Here is a 16,249-nt window from a genome sequence, read left to right as displayed (position 1 = left end):
CAGTTTTACGCATCATGTTACATGCTTGACAACTTTGGTATTTAAATGTCTACTGCTTCTGCTGATAGAATATTTAAAAAGAAAACTTCACATTGCACAGAGAGAGGAAAATCACAGGTCTAATTGTAAAAAAAACAACAAGAAAATATACTCAATATATGCAAATATATCGTTGTCGTCATCTAAAGTGGGAATGAAATGGGAAGTGCATAGCTCTCATTTTAATTTGATTTTGCATTGTAGTTATGTTAGGCTCCTCGGACACATCTGGAGTAGGTTCAACAGACTGCTGATGAAGATCTCATAAATGAACCAATACTGAGAAATAAGCCCTACTGTGATTCACAAATGAGACCAAGTGTCTTCTTTGTGGCGACAAAAACAAATTTTCATGCATGTCAGCACAAATCTTGTTGCAAGAATAACATTAAGGATGAAAAACCAAAGCTTAAAGTTAGGGTGCAGTGTAATTTAAGCTACGCATGCAGAAACATTCTGTAAAGAATGAGGAACAGCATTTCTGTTGGTATAAAGCCTCACAGTGCAAAAAACAAATGCATATACTGAATACATAAAAACCTCACCTCCAGTTATTTAAAGAGACATCAAAGAAGATTGTATGCATATTAACAAAACCGTTTTACAAGCTGCTCCATTTATACTGACAAGCTCTTATGCAAAGTGAAACATCTGTAATATGTGAATTTGTAACGCTGCAAGAGTTGACTTGCACACTTTATTTGCAGTCAAATAACTAGATTGTCAGATACAGATACTGTGCAAAAGTCAGAGACCATCCTTGGATTTTCAATCAAATGGCAATTAAATGCTTATGATTAATCATTTGGTGGCAAACATCATAATATCAATGACCTTTGTGAGATTGCTATAATAAACAACAATGAAAGGGGGAAAGTATTTCACAGAAAATCTGACAGGTCATCAGCTTTTTGTTTGTAATACTGAAATGCAATGCAGAATTTACCTGCAAGAGACTGTTATGACTAATGTCTTTAAACAACTAACTGTCACACTTATATGGAATTAAAGTTTGGAATGTAGCTATGGCTAACATTAGAGGTCAGACACTGATATCAGGTGATCAGGGTTTCAGGTCCATACCAAAGGTGTTCAGTTCAGCTCTGTGCAGGCCACATGACACTTTACAAAATTAAACATTTTTGAGTTCTTTTGTTACAGGGAAAGGAAACCATGTGCTTCTAAATGTGTTATAACAGTTTGGGGGGAAAAAAAAAACACATACTGGTATAATGACCGGGATCCACAAACTTTTGGCCACATAGAGTAAGTGCTGTATGTTCAATTGAAAATGGAATTAATGCATTGTAAAAAAAAATTGTCACCAAATAATAACAAATAAATACTGAATTGTCATTTAATTGAAGCCAATATGTCATTCCTGAGTTTTAACCAGTACTGCATATTCAAACTGCTCAGTAATTTTGTGAATGTTTTTGCCATAAGGTTAAGTAGACCATTTGTAAACAGTATAATCCACTTGTGTGCACCAAAATGTACACAAATTGAACTGTATTCAAATTTTTACGTGCATTTCATAATAGCTTACTAATGTAGCTACTTACCTCTAATTTATATCCTACAATACAAATCTGGCAAATTATCAAGTAATGAACAGGCACCACTATAGGACTTTAAAATGTGTAAAAAAAATATATATATATTAATAATAATAAAAAAAAAACACAGATATTAACACTATACACATTAAAAATAAATTAAACAATGAAGAACTGCCTATTATCAGGTTAGTGCTGGTCCTATGGTGGTCTTTTTTCATTGATAGATTGGGTTTGACAAAATCATGCATAGTAACAAATAAGCTACAATAGTCAGTATTATAGGCATCAAGCGTATCTGCTGACTGCATCTAACTAATAAACTGCTGGCTGATTCCTGTTACTTTTCAGCTAAAACGCCCAGTTATTTATATCTATGTAAAGCCTGGGTGCAAAATGACCCCTCTCTGGGTTGGTGATGGTAATAAGGGCTCTAGGTATTCAAGCAATCATGTGCATCTCATGGAGAGAGAACCACCTACCTATAAATCAGCTTAGATTTTTTTCCTAGATAAGTTGCAGTAGCATACACCGAGTCATGCAATAAATAATACAGTAACATTCCAAATATTAAATTAATATTTCATTTTGAAGTTTGAAGTCTGTGTACAGTTAAAAGTTTTAAATCCAGGCAGAGACACCCTGCCATAGTTGTAAATTTCTTGGTCAGAACCTCGGTTCATCCTTTTCACCAGGTTCTTCTCGTAGAGTAGAGGGTGGTAGGCACCCAAGGTGCAGGCTGCATCTCTAAAGTTCTGATAGTAGTGGCAGATGTCGGTTTTGCGCCGTGAGGGTAAGAACTCGTAGACATGGACCACGTCGCATACTGACATCATTAGTACTGTCCCTAGGAGAAACAGAAGGTGTCTTTACAGAATGGTGATTGTGCAATACTGAATATTTTCTGATTTTATTAATATGAAGGTCTTGTTAATGTTTTGGATGAACAACCATATCTGCCCATGTACTGAAGAAATGTTGTAATGTGAAGTAATGGTCTGTGTGAAATAATACCCAGATTAATATATTAAAAATGTAAGGCTAGAGGGTGTAATGGTAGTACTGGTATACTAACAGAAGGCTATATTCATCTAGTGTAAGATAACACTAGCATCTAGTGTCATCTTTAATTCAAACAGATAGAACATTTACCAATTATACGAAAATCTACGAAAAATGATGACTTGAGGTTAAGGATTTTGTGTGTGTCTAACATAAGTTTGTAACTAAGGCCTTTAGCATTTGTCATTATGAGAGAACTACATAAATAGCCAAAAACTAAGCTGCTATTTTTCTGTTTTGTCAGTGTCAGTTACTTTAAGTACCTGTAAAAACTGAACCTCACATACCTATCAGGCCTGAGGAAGGTGGGTTCTTCTGAATTGGCTCAGCCATGTTGTCATGTAGAAGCTTCCATATCTGCCACTGCATGCTGGGATGTATGATATAAAACAGCTGTTGAGGATGCAGCTGTCTGTACTGCTGATACTGTTTAAATATTGGATAATCTGTCTTGTTGTACCACTAAAAAAAAAAAAAAAAAAAGAATTTTCATTCATTTAACTACATTGTTCTTGTATTCATGACAATAAAAACTATTTCACCAAAACTTCACACAGAATTTTCAGTAAAGATTATAAATCAGAGCTTTTTGATTTATTCCCATTATTTAAATTATTCACATCATAGTTCATTTTCCTCCTAAACTATAACTATAACTGCGTAACAGCTACACAGAGAATAACTATACAACTAATAAAGAAAATTATAAAGAGTTAGCCCTGCCCAGTAAAATGCAAAACCTATTCCTGAAAACTAGTCCTAGTATTAGCAAATTAATATCTCGAGAAATGTATGCAAAATGGCCTATTAGTTCTAGTAAAGTGAAGCTTAAATTATTCAAACAGCTGTAACTTAGGATTGCTTGCTAGCACTTGCATAATATTTCAAATGCCAAATTATAAAAGCCCAACAAAGAGTAGTGAGAAAAACACCCAACACAACACAGCCAGTGAAGATCTACACCACAGGCAAATGTCTTGTGGAGTACATACAGTAACTTCACCCATCCCAGTCACAAACTGTTTCACCTCTGTTCCTCCAGGAACATTTGCACTAGAACCAGCAGGCTCAGGGTGAGTTCATTACTCAGGGTGAACCATCACTCTGTGGAATTCTAAATAACACCATTAAGCCACTGATGTTTTATATCCCTATAAAAATTCTTCTAATATAACAGTATAATTTTTAATTCATATTACACACACACACACACACACACACACACACACTTTGGATTTAAACCCAATTGAAATGACCTTCAACACTTAAACAGGCTGTTCGTGCTTGAAGGCCCGCCAGTGAGGCAAAACTTAAACAATACTGCAAAGAAGAGCGGGCCAAAATTCCTCCACAGTGTTGTGCAAAACTCGTGGCCAGTTTTTGCAAGCGCTTGGTTGCAGTTGTTCCCGCCAAATTTGGCTTTAGGTTTAGGGGGCAATTACTTTTTCACATTGGCAGGTTCGGAAAGTATTAAAATTTTTTGGATGATCTGAATAATTTAAATGTGTCAAATATACAAAAATGCAAAAACAGGAAGGGGAAAATACTTTTCACAGCGCGCACACGCATACACACAAGCCATAGTAATTGGCTTTTAAATGAAAGTAAAACAAGGTTTTGTAGAAAGTAAAATATTTGCCTCATTTAACTTAGAAGAAAATGGGGCAGGATCCCAGGCCACTAGTGTTCCACTGCTGTATAAAGAACTGGACAGGAAGTGGTGATCTTCAGATGCCATCACCTAAAAATAAAACATCTGTGATTAAATTTGCCCTATGTTACATTATCTTTCCTTTTATTTTTTTTTTCTTTTGAGACTTTAGAAATACCTGAGAATTGATCACGCGCACTGTGGTTTTAGAGCCAACGTCTTTCTCAAAGCCCACAGTGGGTGCAGAATTGAATCGTACCACTGCATCATGGCCATCTGTAAATGAACGTAGCATTTTATGTTTATTGTTTTATTTGTCACCAAATAAAATGACGTGATTATGTATAGATGTGGAATTTTTGCTGCAACTTATTAAACAACTTCACAACGATACACATACATACCAAAAGAATGGGGGAAGGTCATGGGAGGTCAGCACCTTTTATTTTTTAATGGAGAGGGGGAAAAAAAAAAAAAAAAATAAAATATATATATATATATATATATATATATATATATATTGCACATACATATATTAAAAAAATATTATATATAATTTAATTAATAATTCTTTTTATTTTCTAAAACCCGGGCCAGGGGTAGCTCAGTGGTTAAGGCATTGGACTGTGGTTCGGAAGATCCCAGGTTCAAACCCCACAACCACCAAGTTGCCACTGTTGGGCCCTTGAGCAAGGCCCTTAACCCTCATCTGCTCAGATGTATAATAAGATAAAAAAAATAAATAAATAAAAAAAATGTAAGTCGCTCTGGATAAGAGCGCCTGCCAAATGCCTAAGTTTAAATGTAAAAAAATATAATTAAAATAAGTGGCTGATTTCCTGTTTGCCAAAGGACCGAGAAGACTCAGCCCATTCTATAGAATCAATGTAATGTTTAGCATCTAAAAAGTAATGAGCAGTTTTACTAATTTGTGAATTCATAATCCTTTATACATTTCCCTTCATAATCCCTTATACATTTTTATACTTTGGTTTGGTTCTTTTGGTATATATGTTTATCGTTGTGAAGTTGTTTAATAAGTTGCAGCAAAAATTACACATCTATACATAATCACATCATTTTATTTGGTGACAAATAAAACAATAAACATAAAATCATACTTTGTTTTACAATGTTGCCAGCAAATTCAGTTAGGGACAAATCTTCCATCACAAAAAAAAACAAAAAAAAAAAAAACGTTGTCTTACAATGGTGTTTCATAAAAGAATTTCCACCCATTCTTTTGGTGAGTATGTTTATCATTATCAGTGGGAATCAAGTTGTTTAACAAGTCGCGGTAACTTCCTATGTGTTGATAACAGCATTAGTGCAGCAGTTGTAATGACTAGAGCTTTTTTATTTGTTGGTCTTTTAGAAAGTTGTTAAATGTACATATAAAAAGTGCCAATTGTCAGACATGTTCATAATAAAACACATATGCTAACTAATATTCAATCGTACACTACCGTTCAAAAGTTTGGGGTCACTTTCTAACTCCATGATGGTTCCTGATTTTTATTTCTTTCTACATTGTAAAGGAATGCTAAAGGCGTCCGAAAAAATGCATTAATCTCCTTTGAACAGTTAATGGTAAGATGTGTCTACTTATGCTCTGTAAAGACTTCATAACGCCTCTAATCTGAGGTGCTGTTAATTGGTCATTTTTCAGGCTGATAACTCTAAATGAACTTCTCGTCTGCGGCAGAGGTGGGTTTTGGTCTCGCCCTCCTGGGATGGCCTTCACGAGAGCCAGTTTCATTATGGTGCTTGACGGATTTTGCAAATGCACTTGACAATACTGTTCTTGCAAGAACTATTACAGAAAGGCTGACCTCTGTGTCTTAAAATAACAACTAACTGTTGTTTTTGTTGTTGTTATGTAATTACCTAATTCCATATGTGTTATTTTATAGCTTTGAAATCCCCAGTATTGTTGCAGAATGTAGAAAATGAATCACTAAAAAAACAAATTTGCAAGTGACCCCAAACTTTTGAACAGTAGTGTATATAAAAGACCAAATGTAGCCGCCTCCAAACATGCAACTTGGTTGTTTTTCACATGGTCTTGTAATATCGTTTCATATATTTAAAAACCAGTATAAGGCTAAAATAAAGTTGTGCGCACATTTAACTTTTAATTTTTAACTTATTGATTCATTCAGTTAGGGAGTACATTGTTATAAGTATTTTTCTTTCGATTTAAACAATTTTCCAGAATTATTATAGTATTCAGCCTTTATCCGTGAAATAGGGGCGTTCAAGTCAAACTGGGACTGGTGATGAAATTTCTTTTGAACGAAGGCGTAAAACTTCTGTGACATTTACAGAAGACATTAAGCACAATGTGGTGATTAAGACTCTAAATTTGCCGCAGTAAAACATTTTAAGGGAGGAACGTTTTAAATAAGGCTGTGCATCCACAAATGATGATTGTGGCCATGGTGGCTTGGAGCCCACTGCAATTGTTCCCATCAACATTCAGCAAATAAATCAAGTTATAAATGAAGTTTATTGTTACACCCCTAGTCTTTAGGGCAGAGAACATTTTGCTTATGCCAGTTTAAAGAAGAAGGTAAAAGAATTAGAAGTACATAAAATACCCAGCGTATTGTTAAGGGGCAGAGTAATAAATTATTTTCCGTTTAAAACAAATAAACTAACAAACAAAACATAAAAAAATTTCTTTGCTGATCAATTATATTTAAGTGTAAAGTTTTATTAAAGTGTAAAAGAATTTAACTGTTTTCTTAATTAAAGATTAATCATACACACCAATCTCTTTCCCTAGTCCGGATCTTCGCAGGGAAGCTGCAGACATCACAACAGCGCATGTTTTAAATGGACCAAGCACAGAAGTCAAGGGTTTAGTAGGAAGCTGGGAGGCCCAGTTAAATTTACTAAAGGGCTCCATCTCTGGTGTTAATGAGGAGATTTTCACCCTCTCTTTGAGCTGGCACAGGAGCTCTGCACCACTCAGTTTTCGCTGTTTTTTATTTCCAGCTTCTTGCCCAGAGAGATCCACACCATATTTATTCATTGCCTAAATGAGAGAAAGTAATTATTACGAAAATAAATGGAAAGCTCAGAAACAAAAATACTGGTCTTGTGTTGAGGTAACATTCATTAACTTCATCAACTTCAAAGTGATGTCAGTAGTACACACGTTATGCAACTATGTTTCACAAATGGATTCCTGAGGTTAATGTTAATCATTATACTGTACATATACCAATCAGCCATAACATTACCATAATCATACAGTAACACTGATTTTAGATTTAGAGAAAGCGTATGACAGGGTGCCAAGAGAGGAGCTGTGGTATTGTATGAGGAAGTCTGGAGTGGCAGAGAAGTATGTTAGAGTGGTGCAGGACATGTATGAGAGCTGTAAGACAGTGGTAAGATGTGCTGTAGGTGTGACAGAAGAGTTCAAAGTGGAGGTGGGTCTGCATCAAGGATCGGCCCTAAGCCCCTTTTTGTTTGCTCTGGTGATGGACAGGATGACAGATGAGGTAAGACAGGAGTCTCCATGGACTATGATGTTTGCAGATGACATTGTGCTCTGTAGCGAGAGCAGGGAACAGGTGGAGGAAAATTTGGAGAGGTGGAGGTATGCTCTGGAAAGCAGAGGAATGAAGGTTAGCCGCAGCAAGACGGAATACATGTGTGTGGGTGATTCCATCTCAAATCAACCAGAGGGTTCCACCACATGATCACAGATTTTGCTGATTTTTTCACCAATTGTTGATATTGCCAAAAAAAAAAAAAAAAAACAATTTTTTTGTCCCAACTCCCACTCGTTAAAAAATGGCAGCCATCTTAATTTTTGGCCTCAAGGTGCTTTAAAGGTCCTACACATTATATTTTTCATTAAATTTTAATATGATCTTTAGGGTCCTAATGAAAAGTTTGTATTATACGTTAATTAAAAATTCAAAAGGATTGTGTAAAAAAACACTACTTTTACCTGGTAAAAACTAGCTCTGTTCTCAGCAACCTGTTTCAATACATGCTAATTTAAATGCTCATGACCTCTGCTGAGCCCGCCCCCCCCCCCCCGTTCTGTGGGGCGTGACACGTAGGGTATAGCGACGGAAGTGTAGTCCAGTGCGGGCAATGCTTTGGACTGCATTACCCACAAAGCATTGCCACAACGCAGTGCTTTGTGGGTAATGCAGTCCAAACTGGAAAACTGTGGATTATAGAGCCCGAGCCTGTTTTCTTCAGTCGTTTTTGGTTTGATTTAAGTACTTCCTACGCGGAAGTTTGTAATATTGCCTGACAACGCAGAAATTAAAAGAATGGACATGCATCGACCCGTTTGTCTTTCTCATCACTGCATGTGCATGAATTAACGGGCTGTTGCGCTGCCGCGAGCAACAACAACAACAAAAGCGGAGAAACTTACTGAGAGAGATACGGACGCAATGTGTTTACTGATGTGTTTACATGACTTCTTAATCTTCGACAGACATCGTTATAAACCATCTAACGTAACAAAGGTAAGCATAATATAGTTTTCCGACTATGTACACAGTTTGCAACTAGACAATCACCTTAATGCATTGTTTATTATAAACGGGCGATTAGGGATTATATAGAGACGGATGTACATAGAGAAGAAGCCATAACCATGTTGTATGAGAGTGTAAGTTAACTTACACTCCGCATTTATCGTGATTATTAGAAAAGGCGATCTGCAAAGAGTCATAGTAAAACAAATCACACTCACCGAGCCTGGTGAAGATGAAGCAGGAACACGAAGCGTTAGTACAGATCCATTTTTTAGGAGCAGCTTCCTAGTAAAACCTGCTTTATATTGACCCGCGTTTATAAAGCAGTCTGGTGAAAAATGATTATCGCAAACATGAACGCATTTAGGTAAATCAGCGGGGACGTTAGCTTCAAAAACTAAATTCAGCCACTGCGTCCTCAGTGGCTCAGATACCTAACCCTAGGTAGGTACCCTAGGTCACTAACCCTAGGTAGTGAATGACGACTGCTGTGTTCGCTATTACACCCAACAACTGTACACAACACTCGCTTAGGCAACATTTTGCTCCAGCGGCGAAAAAACAATGGCCGACAGCGTCTTCTCACTCGGGGCGGGTCTTTGCTAAAACACCAGTGTCAATTAACTTGTGTAGGAACGCCCTCTTGTGGTGTGGCGTCACAAGGCAAGGCTTTTGCGATTGGCCTGATTTCAGAAGGGGGATGTTACTGTAATAAACGAAAAGAAAACCACTGGGCGGCTCTTTATCATCGTAAAGTGGTTGTGTACGCACTCTCCTAACACACAGTTTAGTCCAAACAGCTTAAAATAGTGCATGTAGTGCTGTATGACCCCTTTAAGACATGCCACGCCCCTTTTTGAAATCCTTTTTTCCTTGATAACTCACTTGCTATATGTCATATGAAGATGAACCATTTGAAACCATTGAATGAAACCATTTTTTGGGGGTACCCCTTTTCGACCCCCCAGAACCCAAGGTCTGCATGTATATATGTTACTCAAAAAAATAGGGGTTACTTCACATCACCTTATCTTGAAAATAAATAAAAACCAGGGGTGTGTTATGCCCTGTTTTATAGAAATCATCAAAAATTAATTGTCCAGGTTTTGCAACATTAAATGATTTGACACACAGAAATGCACTGCAATATCTGTGGAAAACTTAATGCATACTCATAAAATCTGCTCCTTTTAAAGTAAAAGTTACCTCAAATTCTTCTGTAATGCATGTCTAGTCAAAGACTGATAATGACGTTATTCATCTCTCTACACTAAAAGGACTAATCACAGTTTTTTTTTTCATCACCCTGGGTATCTGATTCTGAAAGAACAAAGCCCACAATGAGTTCATGGAAAAAGACAAAAAGGTACATGTACATGTACGAGACCTGTCAAGTTGCAGTCACACAAATAATATCAACTAGGAAAGGCATGCACTTTGTAGCTACCAAAGTCATTTTGATAGGAATTGCCTCCACAAATTTGTAAAAAAAAAATATATAATTCTTGTACTGGTTGGCTGCACCATCTGAGAAGTAATGCACATGATTTAAATTTGGTAGAAGAACTTTCAGTGGATTCATGAGAACCTTAATAAACTTGTGAACAACAATAGTATTGTGTTCCCTTTCATTACTGACAACACAAAAACTTTTGCAACTTAGTGAACCATCGTTTTCACTACCTTCCCTATAGTAAACCACGAAAGGATGCAGAATCACCTGGGATGTATCCCAATGAAAACCTTAAACAGCATCCTGACAAATAAAAAATAACATTCGGCAAAATCCATGAGAATAACAGCCTCCTTTTCAATGGAAAGTTTCTTTTTCAGTTCTTTCAAATAAGCAGCTTGGGCCTTGGCTGTATAGTGATGAGCTGTGCAGGGGTCACATTTTTCACAAAGTCTCATAATGAAATCCACTGCTTGAACTGAACAGTGTCATCTGGGTCCAAATCAGCATTTTCAAATATACCAACAAGATTAGGGCTGGGCCAGATCATACCTTTCACGGTAATACCGGTACAATGTTAGGCAATGATAAGAAAATGAAATATCGCGATAGAATATGGGTAAAACACGCATGTGTAGTGCCTTTGTTTCCAAACGCTTGGAAAAAGCTTGGCGGCGGTGGAGAATAAGAAAGGCGAAAGCGGATCGTTGAATGAAACAGATGAACCAGAATTGGTTTGTAAAAATGGTGCAACTTCAGTGGTGTGGAATTTGCATTTGCACTGTTAAGATTTTATATAGCTTTAATGCACATACAAACAGCTGCTTTGTCTCGTGTCAATCATATTGTCAGTTATATCATTATCGCAAATTTTCAAATATATATCGTGATAAATATTTTTGGCCATATTGCCCTGCCCTAATCAAGATAATTAGATAGTTTTGATTTAGGGGGGCAATGCTCACACCTGTGCAATATATAGTCACGAGAATCCAAAGAACAGACAAGCTTTGCCATCAAGTCTTTGTAATCAGATTGTGATTAAGATAACAAACTACACTGGAAAGCTTCATATTCAGATGATTTCTATAAAACAAGGCACAACACACCTCTGGTTTTTATTTATTTTCAAGATAAGGTGATGTGAAGAAACCCCTATTTTTTTGAGTAACATATATACATGCAGACCTTGGGTTCTGGGGGGTCGAAAAGGGGTACCCCCAAAAAATGGTTTTTCAGAAATATCTCCATAACCACAGCAGATAGCCAAATTCCGATTGCAGAATCTGAATCTACATAAAAACTTACATAAATATACCCATTCATCTCCATATGCCATATAGCAAGTGAGTTATCAAGGAAAAAAGGATTTTAAAAAGGGGCGTGGCATGTCTTAAAGCACTTTGAGGCCAAAAATTAAGATGGCTGCCATTTTTTAACGAGTGAGAGTTGGGACAAAAAAATTGGGTTTTTTTATTTTCATGGCAATATCAACAATTGGTGAAAAAATCAGCAAAATCTGAGAGGTGATGGTGGAAAATTTCTCTTTCTTTGGTTGATTTGAGATGGAATTACTCATGTAAATGAGAGGGACCCAGGAGGATCGGTGAGGCTACAGGGAGCAGAGGTAAAGAAGGTGCAGGATTTTAAGTACTTAGGGTCAACGGTCCAGAGCAACGGAGAGTGTTCAAAAGAGGTGAAGAGGCGGGTACAGGCAGGTTGGAATGGGTGGAGAAAAGTGTCAGGTGTGTTGTGCGATAAAAGAGCATCAGTGAGAATGAAAGGAAAGGTGTACAGGACAGTGGTGAGACCAGCAATGCTCTACGGCTTAGAGCAGTGGTTCTCAAAGTGTGGGGCGCGCCCCACTAGTGGGGAATACAGGCATGACAGGTGGGGCGCAATAAACGGGAGGGAATTAGTGGAAAATAATAGGAACGTATCTATTCTAATTCATGCTTTTCTTTATTGATTTATTTAATCTTTATTTTCTTTATCAGACACTCGAAACTAAATAATGACACACAAAGAATTGGATCATTAATACAAGTAAATTAAAATAAATCCGAGAAAAAGTGGAACCATAGTGCAACAATAACGGTTTAACGTCGGCATGTTAATTCCAGAGGAACAATATATAAGGAAACATTCGGTATTATATATGTCATTTCATTTATTCCAATGTGTATGCTCATGTTTCTGTATTTTATCAGGCAGTACTAGTCTGGCATTTCTAGTTTCCAGTGTGGTAACGAAGTTGTTTTTTGCTCCTTCAGGCGCTGAACAGAAGGGAAGATCAATATCGTTCTACGCTTTTTGTTGCTGTGCGGCATTTTGCGATGATCCCTAAATCATTCGTTGCGCTGTAGAGAATAATAGTGTTTATGCTTTTAAACATGTATAATTTAAGGCGGATGTAGCTTAAAGACAATGTAGAGAGGAAATACAGTATATGTGAGTATCTTATTTGCGGGTTTATTTACGCAGCTATTGAATTCGAAGATGCGAATTTAAGACTAATTTTACCGCGGACACAAACAGGTGTTATGCGCTAAAATGCCCCCCTGCCACGGAATGCCCCCCTACATAATCTCTATCAATTATTATATTAGGACATGCATTCAAAAGTTTATTATTATCAAATATATTATTACTATTATAATTAACCCTAGGCACGTGACAGCCGTCGAGACGATTAATACAAATCCCCCAAAATGAGGAAGGATTTTTATTATAAAATAAGCAATATAAAAATATAAATTTGGTATATGAAAAAAATATATAATTTATATATTTTGCCCCCTATAAAACCTTTATTTTTAATATTGCTTACTTTATAATTAAATTAATTTGTTACAATTTGTAATTTGTAAACCATAAACCTATGAATTTAGGTGGGCAATCTGTGGCGGGGGGCATTTTAGACCATAACACAGTAGCGTACTGTATATAGTGAGCATAATAACATCAATGGATACATTTGTTACATGGACCACAAATAAGCAGGTGATTCAGCACTATCAGCCTAATCAACTAAAAATCCAGCCGAAAGGAAAACATGATGAAGCCTATGTTGCGCTTGGATTCATGGTGGGGATGGTGGGGATGGTGGGGGCAGAGGAGAGACCCATGTGTGTTTTGTGTCTTAAACCGCTGGCAGCAGACAGCATAAGACAAAGTAGGAAGACACTTAGAGACAACACACCCCAGTCACGTTAATAAGCCACTTAACTTTTTTGAAAGAAAGCTCTAGATAAGTGATGAAGTAAGCCTGTTATAACAATTGCACGTGTATTTTATCTGTTTTGAACTTGGTGTTATTTGATCTTACTGGTTTAGAAATTGATATTTCAATAAATAGTAAACTTGGCCGTTTTCGTTATCATTTTGTTGACAAGTGGGGCTTGAAAATTCGCCCACCCCCTTAAGTGGGGAATGACAGAAAATGTTTGAGAACCACTGGCTTAGAGACAGTGGCGCTGAAGAAAAGACAGGAGGCAGAGTTGGAGGTAGCAGAGCTGAAGATGTTGAGGTTCCCTTTGGGAGTGACAAGGATGGATAGGATCAAGAATGAGTTTATCAGAGGGACAACCCACATTTGATGTTTTGGAGATAAAGTCAGAGAGGCCAGATTGATGGTTTGGACATATATTGTGAATATATCGGTAGAAGGATGCTGAGGTTGGAACTGCCAGGCAGGAGGTCTAGAGGAAGACCAAAGAGGAGATTTATGGATGTAGTGAGAGAGGACATGAAGTTAGTTGGTGTGAGAGAAGACGATGCAGAGGATAGGGTTAGATGGAGGCAAATGATTCGCTGTGGCGACCCCTGAAAGGAAACAGCTGAAAGACAAAGAAGATACAGTAACACTGATCATATACCAGTAAACTGGTGACAGATGATGGGAATCTAAGGCTAATTTATGCCTGTGGCATAGGCCAGCCTGTCTGGTCCTATCTTACAGAAAAGCCAATGCAGCACAAATTGGCAAAAGAGTCAATGCTGGCAATGATAGAAAGACACCAGAACACCCAGTGCATTCAGCTTGCCATTCCCGGCAAGCGTGTGTTGCATTGGCTTTATTCACAGATGTGCCAGTGGGAATGATAGAGGCCTAACTGCAGACTGTGAGAGGCAGGTTAAGCCAACATGTAACACATGATGCTTTCCACCTGTAACCTATTATGAGAGCATATTTTTCTGTGTGTGTTGATAGAGGGAGGGAAAGAGAGAGAGAGAGAGAGAGAGAGAGAGAGAGACTGACCGAACGACCTATGCCTGAGTGTAGCAGTACAACGAGCAGAAAGCAAGTACATGCGTGTGTACTGAAAAAACTAATTTGTGATTGACACTCAGCAAGCCTGCTTCCAGCCCTTCATTCCCTTAACATTCCAAGAAGTGTTACAACAGCATAATAATGAAATAGAGTACCTGCTTATTATTTTGGGAAATTGACTTTACTGTTGGCCTTACCTTTTAAATTATGTATGGCAAATTTCATCATCCTATTCCTGTATGCATGTTTTCATAAAAATATTCAAATTTTAAAGAAATCCAAAAAAAAAAAAAAAACTAATTATTTCTCATATTGGCCAAAACTGGAGATATTCCTGCAGAGATCTTACCATTTCATTTACTTCTCACCTGATAGTTCTGTGCCACCTTTTTCAGCCTTTTATCCAGCATGTTAATAGACATCTCATCATTCCATATCTCTCCACCGACTCCTTTATTTTCAAAAAAACTGTCCACGTCTGCTTTTTTTCGGCCTCCAAGAAGAGTCTCAAGCACACTTTTAAATGGGCGACCCAACAGCCCGGAGAGAAGTCCATGGTGCTTCTTTTCTTTGTTCTCCAAGTGCTGCTCTTTTTGACTTGTGTCCATTGAGTAATTTAAAGACGAGAGGACAGGAATGGGCTTTTGAGGATCTCCGGGAATAACACCTGGAAGTTTTTGAGGGTCCACATACATCGGTTTTGATCCTCCTGCTCCACGAAGCACCTAAATATGGATGAATTGAAAAATAAATAAAATTGTGTTTTGCTGTTGTTTTGTGCAATACCTTAGAATGCAATGATGTGGAATTTTCAAATTTCAATGTTTTATTCAGAATACAAGATAGATGACATATCAAATGTTTAACCTGAAAAAATTTATCATTTTAAGGGAAAAACAAGTTGATTTTAAATTTCATGGCATCAACACATCTCAAAAAACAGTTGGAAAAGGCCATGTTTACCCCTGTGTAGAATCCCCTTATCTTTTTATAACAGTCTGTAAACGTCTGGTGACTGAGAAGACAAGTTGCTCAAGTTTAGGAATAGGAATGTTGTCCCATTCTTGTCTAATACAGACTTCTAGTTGTTCAACTGTCTTAGGTCTTCTTTGTCGTATCTTCCTCTTTATGATGCGCCAATTTTTTTCCATGGGTTAAAGATCTGTTGGGAAAATGCAAGGTCTTCCCTGAAAGAGACGACGTCTGGATGGGAGCATATGTTGTTCTGTAAGCTGCCCATGCCACATGCACTCATGCAACCTCATACCATCAGAGATGCAGGCTTCTGAACTGAGCGCTAAAAACAACTTGGGTTGTCCTTGTCCTCTTTAGTCTGGATGACATGGCATCCCAGTTTCCCAAAAAGAACTTCAAATTTTAATTTGTCTGACCACAGAACAGTTTTCCACTTTGCTACAGTCCATTTTAAATGAGACTTGGCCCAGAGAAAACGCCTGAGCTTCTGGATCATGTTTAGATATGGCTACTTTTTTTAAATCTATTTTTAGCCGGCAACGGAATGTTGTGATTTCCATTACAGTAGCATTCCTGTATGTGATGCAGTGCTATCTAAGGGCCCAAAGATCATGAACATCCAGTATGGTCTTCCGGCCTTGACCCTTATGCGCAGAGATTGTTCCAGATTCGATTCTCTATATCTTTAGATGATATTATGCACTGTAGATGATAACTTCAAAC

The 16,249-nt window shown here is 37.3% G+C and overlaps 1 protein-coding gene across 1 annotated transcript in view; it reads right to left on the bottom strand.

The window, feature by feature from the left end:
* Positions 1–1,778: 1,778 nt before the first annotated feature.
* The window catches only part of LOC128507940 (beta-galactoside alpha-2,6-sialyltransferase 1-like), a 33,680-nt gene continuing 19,209 nt past the window's right edge, over positions 1,779–16,249 (bottom strand). The window contains exons 3-8 of the mRNA XM_053479103.1: positions 14,920–15,276; positions 7,084–7,351; positions 4,490–4,587; positions 4,300–4,401; positions 2,948–3,122; positions 1,779–2,445 (exon numbers count right to left, since the gene is read on the bottom strand). Coding sequence (XP_053335078.1) covers positions 2,174–2,445; positions 2,948–3,122; positions 4,300–4,401; positions 4,490–4,587; positions 7,084–7,351; positions 14,920–15,276 — 1,272 coding nt within the window. The 3' untranslated portion in view covers positions 1,779–2,173. The remainder of the gene's footprint in view (positions 2,446–2,947; positions 3,123–4,299; positions 4,402–4,489; positions 4,588–7,083; positions 7,352–14,919; positions 15,277–16,249) is intronic.

The sequence above is a fragment of the Clarias gariepinus genome, chromosome 19 (genome assembly GCF_024256425.1).
Source record: "Clarias gariepinus isolate MV-2021 ecotype Netherlands chromosome 19, CGAR_prim_01v2, whole genome shotgun sequence".
Classification (NCBI taxonomy): domain Eukaryota; kingdom Metazoa; phylum Chordata; class Actinopteri; order Siluriformes; family Clariidae; genus Clarias; species Clarias gariepinus.
The sequence above is the reverse complement of the archived record's forward strand: the minus strand, read 5'-3'. Positions and strand labels throughout refer to the sequence as shown.